Source organism: Carassius carassius, chromosome 8 (assembly GCF_963082965.1).
Source record: "Carassius carassius chromosome 8, fCarCar2.1, whole genome shotgun sequence".
NCBI lineage: Eukaryota > Metazoa > Chordata > Actinopteri > Cypriniformes > Cyprinidae > Carassius > Carassius carassius.
Genome location: NC_081762.1, coordinates 13,968,546 through 13,986,647, shown reverse-complemented (window position 1 = coordinate 13,986,647; position 18,102 = coordinate 13,968,546). Strand labels below are relative to the sequence as shown.

General features: G+C 36.5%; 1 protein-coding gene across 2 annotated transcripts; it reads left to right on the top strand.

Annotated features, from left to right (window-relative positions):
• Nucleotides 1–2,827: 2,827 nt before the first annotated feature.
• On the top strand, nucleotides 2,828–17,218 carry LOC132145343 (dyslexia-associated protein KIAA0319-like protein). Of its 2 annotated transcripts, none has more exons than XM_059556267.1 (21): nucleotides 2,828–3,129; nucleotides 4,518–4,644; nucleotides 4,748–4,865; nucleotides 6,624–6,940; nucleotides 8,163–8,397; nucleotides 8,561–8,659; nucleotides 8,737–8,834; nucleotides 8,931–9,018; nucleotides 9,147–9,239; nucleotides 11,557–11,689; nucleotides 11,932–12,160; nucleotides 12,259–12,382; nucleotides 12,471–12,603; nucleotides 13,412–13,560; nucleotides 13,719–13,870; nucleotides 14,588–14,726; nucleotides 15,159–15,318; nucleotides 15,553–15,695; nucleotides 15,788–15,910; nucleotides 16,007–16,097; nucleotides 16,178–17,218. In XM_059556267.1, exons 3-21 carry the CDS (start codon nucleotides 4,769–4,771, stop codon nucleotides 16,461–16,463), a joined length of 2,889 nt encoding a protein of 962 aa, XP_059412250.1. In that variant the 5' UTR covers nucleotides 2,828–3,129; nucleotides 4,518–4,644; nucleotides 4,748–4,768; the 3' UTR covers nucleotides 16,464–17,218. The 2 variants fall into 2 exon arrangements, with proteins under 2 accessions (XP_059412250.1, XP_059412249.1); XM_059556266.1 differs by having other exon boundaries at nucleotides 4,498–4,644.
• Nucleotides 17,219–18,102: the final 884 nt, after the last annotated feature.

The following is an 18,102-nucleotide window of genomic DNA, read 5'->3' as shown; positions in this document are numbered from 1 at the left end:
GTCACTTATAGGTGCATCTAAAAAAAATTAATATAATGGAATATAATGGATTTATTTTTTTAATTTAATTTAAAAAAAGCTTACTTTCTCATATTCTAGAGCTATTGGACATCTTCCAAAGGCTGTGGTCCTCCCTGTTGCTTGTGCACCTTTTCGTACCACACATTTTCCTTCCAGTCAACTTTCTATGAATATATTTTGATACAGCACTCTGTGAACAGCCAGCTCTTTCAACAGTGACCTTCTGTTGCTTACCCTCCTTGAGGGTGTTGATGACTGTCTTCTGGACAACCGTCAAGTCAGTAGTCTTTCCCATAATTGTGGTTGCATGTTCTAAACTATCACAAGAGGTACCCACAAAATAAAGACTGTTGTTCTGAATTTTTGGACTGCAAATATCCAGTTTTTAAAAATTCAGCTTCAAGTTTTCAAGATGAAGAGGAAATTCGGAACATCAAATTCAATATTCTAAAATTCAATACACAGAAATTCGTACGGAAAGTAGGTCAGAGGTAATCCACAGGGAATCCACAGGAAAGAGCAGATGATCTCCTAAAAGTCAGTTGAAGCATTTTGACCAATTAGTAGTTTTCTGGCGTTCAGATCAGGTTGATCTACCTGATCATGAATTGCCCGGAGGTATCCTAAGTGATTCTTAAATATATATTATAATATTATATATATATATATATATATATATATATAGTACAGACCAAAAGTTTGGAAACATTACTATTTTTAATGTTTTTGAAAGAAGTTTCTTCTGCTCATCAAGCCTGCATTTATTTGATAAAAAATACAGAAAAAACAGTAATATTGTGAAATATTATTACAACTTAAAATAATAGTTTTCTATTTGAATATACTTAAAAAAATAATTTATTCCTGTGATGCAAAGCTGAATTTTCAGCATCATTACTCCAGCCTTCAGTGTCACATGTAACATCCAGTCTATCACATGATCATTTAGAAATCATTCTAATATTCTGATTCATTATGAGTGTTGGAAACAGTTCTGCTGTCTAATATATTTGATGAATAAAAGGTTAAAAAGAACTGCATTTATTCAAAATAAAATAAAAATTTTAATAATATATATTCTAATAATATATTTTCTTTACTATCACTTTTTATCAATTTAACACATCCTTGCTGAATAAAAGTATTGATTTTATTAAAAAAAAAAGAAAAAAAAATTACTGACCCCAAATTACTGACCAGTAGTGTATATTGTTATTACAAAATATTTATATTTTAAAAACAAAGCTTCTTTTTTTTTTTTTTTTTTTTTTTTTACTTTTTATTCATCAAAGTATCTTAAAAAAGTATCACATGTTCTGAAAATATTAAGCAGCAGAACTGTTTCCAACTTTGATAATGAATCATCATATTAGAATGATTTCTAAAGGATCATGTGATAATGATCCTAAAAATTCAGCTTTGCATCACAAAAATAAATGATAATTTAAAGTACAATAAATTTAAAAACAATTATTTTAAATTGTAATAATATATCACAATATTAATTTTTTTTCTTTATTTTTGATCAAATAAATACAGGCTTGATGAGCAGAAGAAACTTATTTCAAAAACATTAAAAATAGTAATGTTTCCAAACTTTTGGTCTGTACTGTATATATATATATATGTATATATATATATATATATATATATATATATATATATATATATAATCAATACTGTAATTTGTAATTTCACTGCAGATATTCTTTACAACTTAAAAGTACTTAAAAGTATGTAAACCTCCATTATGCAGTAACTTTAACAAATAAGCACAAGTCAACCTGCCATAGCAATCAAAACCACAGGGAGGCGCCAAAGGACTGCATACACGGATCCATGCAGAATAACTAATCACACCAAAATACAAATGTTTATAATAATTACGCATAGTCCAAGCTCTTTGCTTTGTTTCTTCAATCAGTCACATCCATATAGACATGGTTTTGTGCCGCATCCAGTGTAGGAAATATCACTGATTATAATCCATGGGCTCTGCTGTCTTTTTTGCTTTTGTGTCTTGTGTAGACACAGGGGCATTCTAATCACTTTCACAACAAATATACTTTAAAACAAACACAGAGACCTCTTAGACAAATGTTTCACATGCAGAGAACGCTAACCTAACATATAGGCCTAAATATAAACCATAAATGTTTAAGAATCACTTAGGATGCCTCTGGCTGGTGCACAATCAGGTAGATAAACCTGATCTGAATGCCAGAAAAATACTAATTGGCCAAAATCTGCTCTTCCCAGTGGATTGCCTCTGATATAATTTCTGTATGATTTGAATTTCTGCGTATTGAATTTTAGAAAATTGAATTTGATGTTCTGCATTTCCTCTTCATCTTGAATTTTTTTAGCTGCATTTTTAAAAACTTGTTATTTACAGTCAAAGAATTCAGAACAAAAATGTGCTGTTTGAAAATACACATCTATAAAACTCTGCTATTAAAAAATCAGGTGTGGAGAAATGACATCTGCAGTATGACGATTAAAAACGAACCTTTTGCGTAAAATAAAATAAAATAACCTGTATTTGTATTTATTATTTTATTTATTCATTAAAATTAAGCCATAATTACAAATAGCAGATATTAATCTTTCCTGAAAAACGTATAAAAATAAAATTTTATTTTCTAGGCATTACAGATTAATACATTTTTCTATATTATAACATTATGTTTTTTGTTATGTTTCATATTATGTTACCATAATATGTTTTAGACGTGAGAAATTAAAATCGGAAGTGACGTCTCGGAGATTGTTTGTCGGCCAAGTTTGTGAGTGGCGTCTTTATTGCCTTTTCAAATAAATAGCATTATTAGAACTCTTTTATACATCAGACTCTATTGATAACTTAATAAAGTCATGATTACGTTTCAAGTTTCAGTTCTGTTTTGCGCTCGAGCACTAACCTTTCAAAAGGAGAACTCGGAGTGCGGGGCGGAAGTGCGCTGTTTAGCTGAGCGCGGGTCTGTTTCCGTGTGGAAGTGTGATTGCGAGAGATTAATGACACAGACAGAGCGACATGAAAACAGGTCCTGCTGCTGCAAGGGTCTAAATGTGATTTTGCGCTACAGAAATCTGACTGACATTGAGCAGGTGAGTGAAAGTGTTTTACTCTGGGTGTCACCGAGCGCAATAATATAGCAGTAAACACAGAGTCGTGCGATGATGTTCGCTCATTCGTGAGTGATTTCATATCCAGTGGTAACCAAGACTAAACAGCTGTCAGCAACCTGTCAACGAGTTCACCACTGGTGATCACCAAAAACTGCAAATACGCACGAGCTCCAACCAATCATACATGAATATCCGCTAAATAAACAATGTCGACGAGATGTGACATTTTGGGGGTTATGCAGTATGCAGCTGTGCGCAATGTGAGCGTTTCCCAGTTGCAGCTGACATAGTGAGTTATATTTAAAATCTCAGTTAGATTTAGAACCGAAACGCCAATTTTTGGATATAATTTAAACCGCGAAGGTGATTAAATGTCATCCTTTAAACTGTTTCTCGACATCTTTAAATTCCTGGTCGCTCAGTTAAATGACATTGTTTTGTCGGAACGGAAAAATAAACCCCGAAGGGTTTAGCACTAATGAATCCGTTTACCCAGTGTGTTTTACTGTATTTGTGTTGGCTAAGAGAATGCCTGTGATGACTGTGTGCCAGCCCGGATCTTTACACCTGCTCGCTTCCTTGACTTCTTCTTTCTGTCTCCTTTATCTGAGTGTTCTGCTGAATCTCTTGGTATTACTTTGAAATTAATAAACGACAGATGTTTATTAGAAACATCTGTCGTTTTCATGTAGAAAAAAAGTATAATGTGTCAAAGAAATAGTTCATTTCTTTCCTCAATGAAAAACAAAAATGCAGCGTGACAGCTTCAGTCACCTTTCGCTTTCATTCAATGTAAAATAAAATAATGAAAAAGGAAAGCAAATGTCATTCTGTCAATCATCTCCTTTTGTGTTTAATTTGAGATCAAAAGGCATAAAGGTTTGGAACAATATGCTGGTGATTAAATGACAAAATCATATTTTTTGATATTTAAAATTTGGGAATGTAATTTTTCATAAATTTTCTCCAAAATTAGTCAAATGCAGTTGCAGTTCCTCATATTAGCTGTGACATCTTCCTAGCCTGACTTTAAATGACTTTTTAGTGTCTGTGTGTGTGTGTGTGTGTATATGAAAACTAATATTATTTTATTTTTAATTTTTTTTTTTTTCATTTATTTATTTCTGTAAATGTGATATCACCAAATTGTTCTTTTATTTTATGCTGTATTTCTGTATTGTGTATTGCTGGGTTTTCAAAAATAATGATGCAAAAGTTTGAATTCGATAGGACACTTAAGGTACATAGTAGGCTGATTTTAACCTATGTATATATATATAAGCATAACTTAGCATAAAGATAAGATTTACAGATTTTATTTTGTTTAATATGAATTTTTGGTTACAGAAATCCCTGTATTTACACAGTGCTGTGGTGCCATGCGGCTGTGGCTTCAGGATCTGTTTGTGTGGACGACTTTTCATCTGTTTGCTCACATTACACATCATTTACCTCCCTGTATTGCTGGGCTTTCTGTAACATTTTTAGGGGAAGGTATGACAAACATTCTAAGTAAATTTACATGCAACTTTCAGTTTTTGTTTAACATAGTTCAGATAAAATGGCTGTATAAGTTTGGTGTCTTTTTCTTTCCAAGGTCCTCTTGCTTAGTTGGAAGATGTCCAATGCGGAGCCAAGGATGCACAGGTGGAAATGGCCCGTCACGGTTACCTCTCTGTACCTGGGCTGTCTTTGTTTTCTCTGCTCAGTCTCTGGTAAGCAGGTCCTGTTGATTTTTTTTCCTGGAGGTTTGTGACCTCTGTATGAAATAACTCAAAATCAGTGACAGAAGAGTGAGAAGACAAAAGTGTGCGAACAGTTATAGAAAGATATTAAAACAACACAGCTAAAAATATTCTAGTCAGCATCATTAATCGACTAGTTGAATGTTGGACAAATAATAGTCTACTGTTGGGACCATTGTTAGCATGTTTGAGTATATAGGCTATTTGTGACTTGTAGCAGTCATGAGGGATGCTGTTGATTTGGAGGGAAGCATAATGGACACTCTGTTTCTTTTCACAAAAAGGGGGAAATTGCACAACAGGCCCACAGTCCCCCACCCCAGAGAAAACTGCAAGGGTGGGGCTGTGTCTTGCAGTTCAAGTTTCATTGGCTAGCCCATAATAAGCAACCCTCTGTTGTCATGGTTATAGTTTTTGTCTTTATAGACAAAACAGTGGTTACGTTTACATGCACACTTTTTGGTTCAATCAAACTGAATTCATTACGATTGATTGAATCTGATTGTAGTGTTTACATGGATGCTAAAAAATGTGATAGGGTTGATGTGCGGGTTTATATGTCACAAGGAAGGGGGTGGATGTCTAACTGGACTGACTTCCTGGATCTTGTCAGTGCAGTTAGTTGCGCTGTATGATAAACAGCCTTGTCTTGTGGTGGCATGGCCCGGCAGTTGAGCTTATGTGGGGAAATCTGTCCATTAAAAAGCCATTTCTATGCCATATGAATTGTATATAATTTCCAGTGTTTTGGCCAATATTAGATATTTTGTTAATTTTAGCATTATCTGTCTATATTGAATATATGTTTAGGTGTGTATGCTTAATTCCTGTTTTTAACTGTCATAATCTAATGTTCACTTAAAATTTAAAAAACTAATTATTATTATTAATAGTACATTATTATTAAATATTTAATGTTATTTTTTAAGACAGTTTTTTTTCCCATTTAATATTTACAATGAATATGCATATTTTATATTGTACATTATAATGTTGTGGTGACTAAATCACTTTAAAATGAGAGATTTGATTAGTTCATTTATTATTTGGACAAAATAGAATAGAGTTCAGACTAGAGAATAGAGAATAGACATTTATCAGTTAACAGACAATATACATACAATATATATATATATATATATATATATATATATATATATATATATTTTATATCTGTCAATTTAATATATTTATCATCCAATACTGGATATTTAATTATTCTTCATGCTTATTTGGTCTTTTTTTTTGTCAATTTTGATTATCTTTGCCATCATCTAATGCTCAGTTATATTTTTTTATAACACAAATTTATATATATATTTTATATAATTATTTTATTGAACTTAAAAATATTTTGCATGAATTATTTAATTTAATATTAAGTAATTAAAATGATTAAAAACTACTTAATGTAATAGCGAACCTCAAAATGAAAATGCATTATAATGTTGAAGTAACTAAAATCACCTGTGGCATTTTTAAACACATTTCTAGATTTAGAAATCTATCAGATTTCTATTTATTTATTTAGACAAAATAGTGTATTATATCAGCCATTTATCGGTTATTGGCCACAAACTAAAAAAAATAATTATTAGCATACAGTCCAAAACATTCATACTGTATTCCCATAGTTTTGTAATATTTAGTATTCTATTTTTTTTTCTCAGGTCTGTTTTGCCCTTGTTGACCATTGTTATTGCTATGTACTGTATGTCCTTCTCTCAGGGGTTTCGGGCAGCGTGTGCAGAGTAACGGGTGGTGTACTGGGTATCCACTGGAACAGTGTGATTGGTCTGGGCTGGCAGCCACTGGCAATGGACAGGGGAGGGCCACGGTGCTGGGAATCCTGCTGTTTGAGGCCCTCCTGTGGTGCTGTGTGGAGTCTCGGTGGAAGATGTGTATTACTGGCCTGCGCTAAAAAAAAGGGCTGCACCATTACATCACTTCCTCAGCCAGATAGAAAATCACTGGGACTTCTGCAGCAGCTGAACAAGAGCATGCGCAGGAATCCTCGAAATGCTGAGGATATCAGAGTAATCAGGGTAACGGAGTATATAAACTGTATTATATGATCTCAGAGGACTTCAGCAGTGGGTCTGCATACAGCTGTTCTAATAAATGTTACAATTTTAGAATTAAAATTAGAATGCTTTATTGTCATTGTACACAAGATACAATGAAATTGCAGAGCTTCTGCACAAGGTGCATAACACACAATAGACGAAAGAAACAATAAAAAAAAAGAAAAGTGAAGATATTGCACTGAAAGGAAAGATATGTATATTTGTTATGACCCTTATTCTAATGTTGATGAATTCAGATGATCGGAGTTAGTAAATGAGACTCACTATCCTAAAGTATAAAATGTCCACTTTAACTGTTGATTTGCAGCATATGTAAACTGTCTGATATTGAATAGTTAACTGTGCATGCTCATTTCCCATACTTTTACATTTGGACAGATTGCCACTGACATAATGCTTGTTTAAAGTTATCTTTTTAAATTTTTTAGTTTTTTATTATTATTATTTTTATTTAATTATAAATCTAATTTGACTAAATATTTAATAAAAAAATAAGTAACACTGTTAAATATAATAGCAAATATATGGATTTTTTTATGTATTAATGAACATTCAATTCAATTCAGTTGTACATTATATTATTGTGGTGACTTGTTTTAGGGATTTTCTTATTCCAACAGAATAGTATAGAATTTTAATGCCACTGTCATAAAAAGCATAATATTTTGCACAATAACTTGATTTGCAGATATATATATTAAATTAAATTACATTAAATTAATGCATTTAGCAGACGCTTTTATCCAAAGCGACTTACAGTGCATTCATGCTATCAATTTTTACATATCATATCATGTGTTCCCGGGGAATCGAACCCCCAACCATGCGGTTGATAACACAGTGCTCTACCAATTGAGCTGGATATTTAATTGTGCATTCTTATTTCCCATATTTTTAGATTACCTTTGCTGTTATCTACTTCAAAAAAATTATCACTTAATAGTTTTTAATTATTTTTATGATTCATACTAATCTTGCAATTGATTCTAGTGAAAGTAAATGATGTAATAACTAATTAATATGCATTTTTATACTGTACATTATAATGTTGTGGTGACTTGTGGCATAAAAAAAAGTGGTATGGAATTTTAATATCACTGCCGTAAAGCATAATTTTGCACTCTTATCTTTTAATTTGTACTATATTACTGTGAACTAACTGATATTTTCACTCTCACAGGAAATAGATCAGGGCCTGTCTGTGAAACCCACAGCACCAGCTCTTCCACATACAGGCAGTGAGACCACCGTCCAGTCCACCAGTGGCAGTGGAGAACAAGTAGCTCTCTCAGCATCCGAGCATAATTCAACACTGGATTCAGACACTGTGGATCATTCAGCATTGAACAACAGTAATCAGTCACCGCAGTCCACGTCTGACACCCGTTCAGTGGCTCCACCAACTACATCAGCTGGTACAACATTCTCTCTATAATTGTGTTATTGATCTGCATGCATTTACAATCTGTCTTGTCAATTTTACAAAGTAAATGAAAAAGAAAAACAAAATCATTTACAAAGCAGACTTATGTGTAATGCATTTAAACCTTGTGTAATGTCATTTGTTTTAAATAACAGTGCGAGAGCTGTTCGTGTCTGCTGGTAAAAATGTGGAGGTCACTTTACCGCGCAATGAGGTGGAGCTGAATGCTTTCGTAGTGCCAGCACCCCCTTCAGGTACTGCTCAGCATACGCCATTGCAGTTAGTTCCTCCTCCTTCATCTTTGTAACAATTTCTCTGGTAATTCCTTTAGGGGCTAACTATGACTTTAATTGGCATTTGAGGACGCATCCAAAAGATTACAGTGGAGAAATGGAAGATAAACACAGCAAGACACTTAAGCTCAGTAAAGTACATAAAAAAATTATTTTATTCTTTTATTGTCTAAAAGGCTTGACTTTTTAATATTCTAGACTTTCCTAATATTCTGAACAATGTTTCCCTTAGCTGACAGTGGGTCTCTATGAGTTTGAAGTGGTAGTGGACGGTGACGGTGCTCATGGGGAGGGATACGTCAACGTTACTGTCAATCCAGGTAACTTTAGTATTTGATGTACCTGCTAATTGTACCGGATTCAGTTTTCAGAGTTGTGCTCTGTTTGGGCAGCCTGTATAAATGTCACATAAAATATGTATAAGTCCTGTGTTTCTTGCTTTCTATAGAGCCACGGGTTAATAAGCCACCTGTTGCAGTGGTTTCTCCAAAGTACCAGGAAATCTCTCTGCCTACAAGCTCCACTGTGATTGACGGCAGTCGTGCGTATCAGATTATTAATGTTGTTTTATCCTTACAATAGCATGTTATACTTCATTGTATTATTTAGTTTTTTTAAATGTACACTACCTTTCAAAGTTTACTATATATATATATATATATATATAGTACAGACCAAAAGTTTGGACACACCTTCTCATTCAAAGAGTTTTCTTTATTTTCATGACTATGAAAATTGTAGATTCACACTGAAAACTATGAATTAACACATGTGGAATTATATACATAACAAAAAAGTGTGAAACAACTGAAAATATGTCATATTCTAGGTTCTTCAAAGTAGCCACCTTTTGCTTTGATTACTGCTTTGCACACTCTTGGCATTCTCTTGATGAGCTTCAAGAGGTAGTCACCTGAAATGGTCTTCCAACAGTCTTGAAGGAGTTCCCCGAGAGATGCTTAGCACTTGTTGACCCTTTTGCCTTCTGTCTGTGGTCCAGCTCACCCCTAAACCATCTCGATTGGGTTCAGGTCCGGTGACTGTGAAAGTGAAAGTGACATGACATTCAGCCAAGTATGGTGACCCATACTCAGAATTTGTGCTCTGCATTTAACCCATCCGATGTGCACACACACAGAGCAGTGAACACACACACACACTGTGAGCACACACCCAGAGCAGTGGGCAGCCATTTATGCTGCGGCGCCCGGGGAGCAGTTGGGGGTTCGATGCCTTGCTCAAGGGCACCTAAGTCATGGTATTGAAGGTGGTGAGAGAACTGTACATGCACTCCCCCACCCACAATTCCTGCCAGCCTGGGACTCGAACTCACAACCTTTCGATTGGGAGTCCGAGTCTCTAACCATTAGGCCACGACTTCCTGTGGAGGCCAGGTCATCTGGCGCAGCACCCCATCACTCTCCTTCTTGGTCAAATAGCCCTTACACAGCCTGGAGGTGTGTTTGGGGTCATTGTTCTGTTGAAAAATAAATGATGGTCCAACTAAACGCAAACCGGATGGAATATCATGCCGCTGCAAGATGCTGTGGTAGCAATGCTGGTCCAGTTTGCCTTCAATTTTGAATAAATCCCCAACAGTGTCACCAGCAAAGCACCCCCACACCATCACACCTCCTCCTCCATGCTTCACGGTGGGAACCAGGCATGTAGAGTCCATCCGTTCACCTTTTCTGCGTCGCACAAAGACAGGTCTCCTCTTAACAGTTGTTCTAGAGAGGTGTGTGCTGCTAGAACTCCGTGTGCCATTGACCTGGTCTCTAATCTGAGCTGCTGTTAACCTGCGATTTCTGAGGCTGGTGACTCGGATGAACTTATCCTCCGCAGCAGAGGTGACTCTTGGTCTTCCTTTCCTGGGGCGGTCCGCATGTGAGCCAGTTTCTTTGTAGCGCTTGATGGTTTTTGTGACTGCACTTGGGGACACTTTCAAAGTTTTCCCAATTTTTCGGACTGACTGACCTTCATTTCTTAAAGTAATGATGGCCACTCGTTTTCCTGTACTTAGCTGTTTTTTTCTTGCCATAATACAAATTCTAACAGTCTATTCAGTAGGACTATCAGCTGTGTATCCACCTGACTTCTGCACAACACAACTGATGGTCCCATCAGGCAAGAAATCACACTTATTAAACCTGACAGGGCACACCTGTGAAGGGAAAACCATTTCAGGTGACTACCTCTTGAAGCTCATCAAGAGAATGCCAAGAGTGTGCAAAACAGTAATCAAAGCAAAAGGTGGCTACTTTGAAGAACCTAGAATATGACATCAGTTGTTTCACACTTTTTTGTTATGTATATAATTCCATATATAATTCCACGTGTTAATTCATAGTTTTGATGCCTTCAGCGTGAATCTACAATTTTCATAGACATGAAAATAAAGAAAACTCTTTGAATGAGAAGGTGTGTCCAAACTTTTGGTCTGTACTGTATATATATATATATATATATATATATATATATATATATATATATATATATATTAGTAGAAAACAGTTCTGCAAATTAATGCAAATTAGAGCTAAGGTTTAACCTAGAGCTGCACTATCAGTAAAAAAGAAAGAATATTGAGGAGAGGTTTATTAGTTTTGAAACATGCAGTGACCGGTTTAATGTTTATAATGAGATTGTGAAAATAACACATAAATTTAGTTTATTAATATACGTTTTATCAAGCAGAATATCAGAAAAATTGCAGTTACAATATCACTGGAAATAAATGCTAAACCGAGTAGCCCTAGTTTGAACACATTGCTAAATTTAACTCTTTAAAATTCTCTGTGATGGCAAATATATCTAATCTAATCTGTCTGTGGTCATAAATGTCTTGTGTTTCTCAGAGAGTACCGATGATGATAAAGTGGTATCGTGGCATTGGGAGGAGGTGAAGGGGCCGCTCAGAGAGGAAAAAGCCTCGGGTGATACTGCTATTCTCACTCTCTCCAGCCTGGTTCCTGGTAACTACACCTTCAGGTATGTTTTATCCAGCTTTTCATGCACATTATGGCCTGTTCGAAATCTTTTCTTGTGGCCTCCCTGGAAACATTTTGAGCTCAAAGCTCAGGAAGTAATCGAAGAGCCACTGTAAAACCTGGCAAACCAGTCTGTCCTTGGGCAAACTATTTAAAAAAAAAAAACGCTCAAATATAAATAACACTTGACTCACAAGTTTGTTTTGGAAAAGTGTTATGCTATATCTATTTTTCCTCCAACAGTCTTACAGTGACTGACTCGGATGGAGCTCAGAATTCAACCCAAGCCATGTTGTTAGTCAACAAGGCCACGGACTACAGGCCTACAGCAAATGCAGGACCCAACCAAGTGATCACCCTACCACGCAACTATATTACACTGTATGGCAACCAAAGTACTGATGACCACGAGAATCTGTCCTACGAATGGTCACTCAGTCCTGAAAGCAAGGGCAAGGTGGTGGAGATGCAGGTACTTGAGAAACACAATGCTATTTCGAATGCCATTTATGTTTATTATGTTTGCCAACCAGTGGATTGGTGAGCACACCTTTGTTTTGTTCTCCATAGGGTGTGAGAACACCCATTCTGCAGCTGTCTGCTATGCAGGAGGGTGACTACACCTTTCAGCTAACCGTCACTGACTCATCTGGCCAGCAAGACACGGCTCAGGTCACTGTCATTGTCCAGCCAGGTATCTTTTTAAATACAGAGCACTGATTCACATCTGTTTTTGAGGCTGCTATTTGTGCTTGAGCACACTATATGTGAAATCCCTCCAGAAAATAACAAGCCACCTGTTGCGGATGCTGGTCCAGACAAAGAGCTGACGCTGCCTGTTGATCGTACCACGCTGGACGGCAGCAAGAGCAGCGATGACCAAAAAATTGCCACGTACCACTGGACACAGACCAAGTCAGTTACACATACACTCTCCCTCCATGTAATGTTCTTGTGTATGTTTCTTATTGTATCCATTGGCGTTCCTATTATTTTTCTTTTTCTTCCGCTCTTGAGTCTGTGGCAGCCCATGCTGGCAAAAAGTTAGCAAAAGCTTTTTGATCACCCATCCATTCTTAAAAACCGCATAAACAGTTTCAACGAAAAGCTCACCAAATCAGAATTGAGGTTATATCTCTCCAATGCTTTGTCATATTCATGCCAAACTTGGTATGTTTTATGAAACCCATGAACTGAGGCTACTTGCAGTTTCTGCGCAGCACCACCTAGTGGTAGGGAGATATAGAAAATCACAAAACTTGTGATTTGGTGCTGCATGCCGAGTCGAACATGCCGAATTTTCCTTTGTGGGTGTCAGCTGCTTTTTTTTGTCATAAAAATTTTTTGTCATAAAATGCTATATTTTAAGAATGCATTGGTGTATCATTACAAAACTTTGTATTTGTCTTTGGCCCTATGTCCTGATGGTACTCAAAAAGTTTTGTATCAAAAGTTAAAATGACATTTCCAAAAATACTAATTACTCTTGAGTTTTCTGCTACAACCCATGTTTACTGACCAGCCAATAAAAATGTGACATAGTTGCACAGGCATCATCATCGTACAGTCTACATTCATTTCATACCCAAGTTTATTAGATCCATGTTGCACAATGTGACATGCAGTGATCTTATAGGATTGCTAAAATCGTGCAGTGTGTAGAAGGCGTAATGTAATTACTTCAACTGTACACTCCTGGTTTTATTTTTTGATGGTGTTACAGGGGCCCAGAAGGGGTGAAAATTGATAATGCAGACACTGCAGTTGCTGTGGTGATCGGTCTGCAGGAGGGCGAGTACATTTTCACATTGACAGTGACAGATGAAAGAATGCTGGAGAATTCTGATACAGTCTCTGTCATTGTCAGAGAAGGTGTGTGTCCTTAGTTAAATCCAGGAAGGTTTTATGTGGGTGTTAGTAGGCTTTGTTAGAAGACTTGTTCATGCAGTTTATGTGCTTAAGTCCACCATAAACCTGTTCTGTGGTTGTCTGTCTGTAATAATAGAAATAGTTTTCTTTTTTTAAATCAGAGGATGATCAGCCACCAGTTGCCAAAGTGGTGTCCAGTCCTCTGATCACTCTTCCCATCCGTACAGCATTTCTGGATGGTTCACGATCATTGGATGATAAGGGCAGCATCAGCTACCTCTGGACCCGGGAAGACAGCAGCCCAGCTGCAGGGGTCAGTACTGTTCAGTTAGGGATGGGATGGTATGAAAATTTAATATCACGATTATAGTGACTAAAATTATCACGATTATCAATATTATCACGGTTTTGTTGAAACGAGATGAAAGTGTTCAAAAATAGTTGATGCTCACACTGAAAACATTTCAGCAAGTTTTATATTTAATAATCAACAAACAACTAATAAAACAAGCAACTCTATGCACTTAATTTAAAGAAAGATTAAATTCTGTGGCATTTCCTACCTTACAATGAAAAGTGTAGAAGCATAGAAAAGCATAGAAAAGTCACTGACTTTCGCCATTCCTTCTCGAAAAAAAAACAAAAAAAACATTGTGCGCTGCGCTTGCGTCAGACTGTTGCTGGCTGGACATGATTTAATAGTGAGTTATTAAAACCGCGATAATCAAACACGGTTTTAATGATAATTCATTTTTAAACGATATTACTAACCTTCAGCACATTTTATCACGGTTATCAATAAAACCGGTTATCGTCCCATCCCTATGTTCAGTATAGTACATTCACATGACATTCATGAATATTCAAGCAGTCCCACTGTTTGTTCACTACTGTGTGGTAGTGTCAAAACAAGAGAGACCAGTTCATTTGGTGTAGTTTGTTCCTTAAAGGTATGGTCACTTCACCTGAATGAGGAGTCATATATAAGGACCACAGTGACTTTGGGACCTCTGTTTTTTTTCTCCTCCAGGATGTCCTGAATAACTCTGACCATCAGGCAGTGCTTTTTCTTGGTAATCTGGTGGAAGGGAAGTACACTTTCACTCTGACTGTAACTGACAGTAAGGGAAAGACCAGTACCGATAGAGGCACTGTAGAGGTTCGACCAGGTCAGTATGCTTTGCTTGTAAAAGATAATTACATAAAATGAATATTTTTTATAACATTGCATTAACATTTTTCAAATTTGTGAAATGTAAAGTACTGGTACTTTTACAGTGTTGCTTTAAAACCTCATCATAAAGCTCATAAATAATAATATATATACATTTTTTATTAATTTAAGCAACCACTGTTTACTTTAATGATTAATACTTGAAGGCTATATGTCGTTGTTTTAATGTAATAATTATTATTAAAATAAAAGAGTATGATCAGTAATGTTCAAATCTGTTTTGGCTGTCGTAGTGAATTGTGGTAATTCACAGGCATCGCTATCTCTTACTGAAATTCTGATACTTTGACTAGTTTCTCCTAAGCTAAATGAGGCAATAATAAATAAAATGAATATTAAATGATATTACTTTCTTACTGTTCCTCAGATGTTTACGAGCGGGACTTGGTGGAGCTGATCCTGGAAGTTGCTGTGGCTCAGGTGTCCCGCAGACAGAAGGATATGCTCATCAGACAGGTTGGCGTCCTTCTGGGTGTCCTGGACAGTGACATCACAGTGCGAGAGATTAGCGCCTTCAATGAGCACAGGTCAGTCCAGCTTAACACACGTTTAGGCTTCACAGACAGTGCTAAACTTAATGCCCACCTCTGATCTGATTAAATTGCTTCACGGCACTGAAAAGAAAATACTGAAGAATTTCTCATTTTACAATACTCATGCATAGGTTCATATAAATAAATGGAACATTAGGTTTGAAATAAATGTTTATAATCATGTTTCAGTGATAAACATATATGGGATGATACAACTTACTTTTACAGCACTCGCTTGGTATTTCTGGTGTCTGGAGGACCTGGACGACCTCCATTGGCCGGCCATAGTGTTGCTATGGAACTACGCAACAAATTTCGCAAGCAAAAAAATGAATTCCTTATCTTTAAGGCCCGACGAGTGGACACCGTTAGTGAGTATTCATTAAATGGTTCATTAACTCATGTTTGTAATGTAGCAGTGCCCAGCGCGGTTTTTTTTATTGCCGATCTGATCTTTCCCCAGTCTGCCAGCTGAACTGCTCCAGTCACGGGGAATGTGATTCCTTCACCAGACGCTGTGTGTGCCACCCGTTCTGGATGGAGAATTTATTCAATACTTATTTTTGGGATGACGAGAGCAATTGTGGTGAGGATACAATAAGTAAAACATTGTGGAGGGAAGCTGTTGGTTCACATGAGGTTTGAAGGTCTGTTTATGTTGTTGTTATGGTGTTTCTTTTAGAATGGAGTGTATTATATGTGACGATAGCCTCGTTCATGATCGTGGTTGCTGTCGCCACTGTAATATGGGGTATCGTGTGCTGCTGTCGAAGGTAAGAGTTTGGCGGTTATTTATCATTTTTTTAATTCAAGGTTTATTGTTTATTAAAACTCTGCATGATGTCTTGAGCAGACGGAAAAGCAAAGTAAGACGAAAGAGCCGCTATAAAATGCTGGAGGGGGATGATCAGGAGTCTCTGGAATTACAGTTACCAAGACCAGGTCGCTTAAAGACAGTTCCTGCTTCCACATCTTCTGCACTCATGCACTCTGATTCTGATCTGGAAAGTGATGATGGTCAGGCAGGAATCCCCTGGTCTGATCGAGAGCGTGGAAAACTCCTTCCACCCCAAAACGGATCTCTGCATAATGGCCAAGGTCCTCATAAACCTAAAAAACTAAGAGAGGAGCTGCTTTAGCACACAAACCAAACCTGTTGTATCGCACCAACGCACTGTTCACCCCTCATCCACGACACCCATCATCACTTTAATTCAGGAGGGACTTGCAGGACGTCACGAATGATGACCTCTGCACCTGCTTCCCTGGGCTGAACCACAGCTCAGTCTGAGCCAAAATGAAAATGCATTTAAACCTGAATGGTGAAAAAAGACAAAGCTGTAGAGCCATGCACCTCAAAAAGACAAAAAGAATGTACCTGCTTTACTGTAGAGAAAGACAAGTGATATATGTTCCTGCTGAACCTGGAAAGGGTTGGGCATTTAAAAGTAGCTCTCTGATAAACTTTTCCCCACCAGAATGTCACATCACACCGCGGATAACTGAGCCTGCCTCACTGTCCCCTTTCTACAAAGCTTCCTGATATGACAGGCAGCTTGTCACATCCAAACACTGCCTGGCATGTCTATAAATTTTTATATTTTTACTTGTGGTAATAATGCAGAAAGTGAGTCCTACAGCACCCACTAATGCCATGTGGTATGACTGCATGAGAAGGCAAGATTTCGCTTCCCTCGTTCATTTTTATGGTTTGCATGTATCAAATTGAGATGTGCGTGTGCTACCCTACGGTTTTTTGTGGCTGAATGTCAAAAGTGTTTTTGCCCCTTTTCCACTTTAAACACCAGCAAAAGTGGCATCTGCAGCATAAATAGCCATGCTTGTCAGAGGTTTACGGAGGGGTATCAAACACTGGAAAATGCATTGGATATTGCAATGAATATGACAGGATGGGGTCTGGCTGGCTTACTCAAACTGGAATTGGCACTAGTTAATAAGTCATGTTTTTGTTACACTTGGTTTGGTTTGCGTTAGTATTGCATTTTAATCTCTTTACATTTTTTGTTTTTTTTGGTTCATCAGAAATCAGAACTTAGTTTTAAAGTAATTTCAGCTCAGCCATTTGAGACAAGACGCTTCAGTTACAGTGTACCCTGATGGTTTGTTATGAAAGAGCTGAATGTCATCTAGACAATGTGTGTGCGAATCCCCCCCCCCCCCACATGTCTGAGTCTTTCACATTTTGAATGCATGAGGAGGAAAATGAAGGGATTTTTTTTTTTAAACCATGCTTTTTTTTCATGCTGTTTTTAATGAAGAATTCCCTGGTTCATGTGATTTGTTCTAACAGCTGAAGTAAATAAAAACATATATTTAAAGCTGTCTTGTGTTTTGTTATATATGATTTCTGTTCTGAATTTTAGGACTTACACCAAAGCCTCTTATGATTGAACACAATTTTTGCAAACCTTACCTTAAAGGGCAGTGTTTAGGAAAGCAAGAACCAAACCTCATGTTTACTTCTTAAAATGGAGCTTTAACTCATCTGAGACCAAATTAGATTCCATCTGCCTATGTTTTTAATTTTAATTACTGTGATCTAAGTGGATGAGCACGCAATTTGTCATCTGCAGAAAAAAAGGAACCAAGTGCAGTTATTTTCTGACAGTATTTTCATTTTGAGGTAACCTTTTTCTTTCAATGTTAACAGTGTAACACAATGAGGAAAATAAGTTACACTTTATATTAAACTGTCCTTTTAAAAGCGTAATGTACAATGTTTGTAATTTAGCATTTTTGTACAATAGGAAGTACATG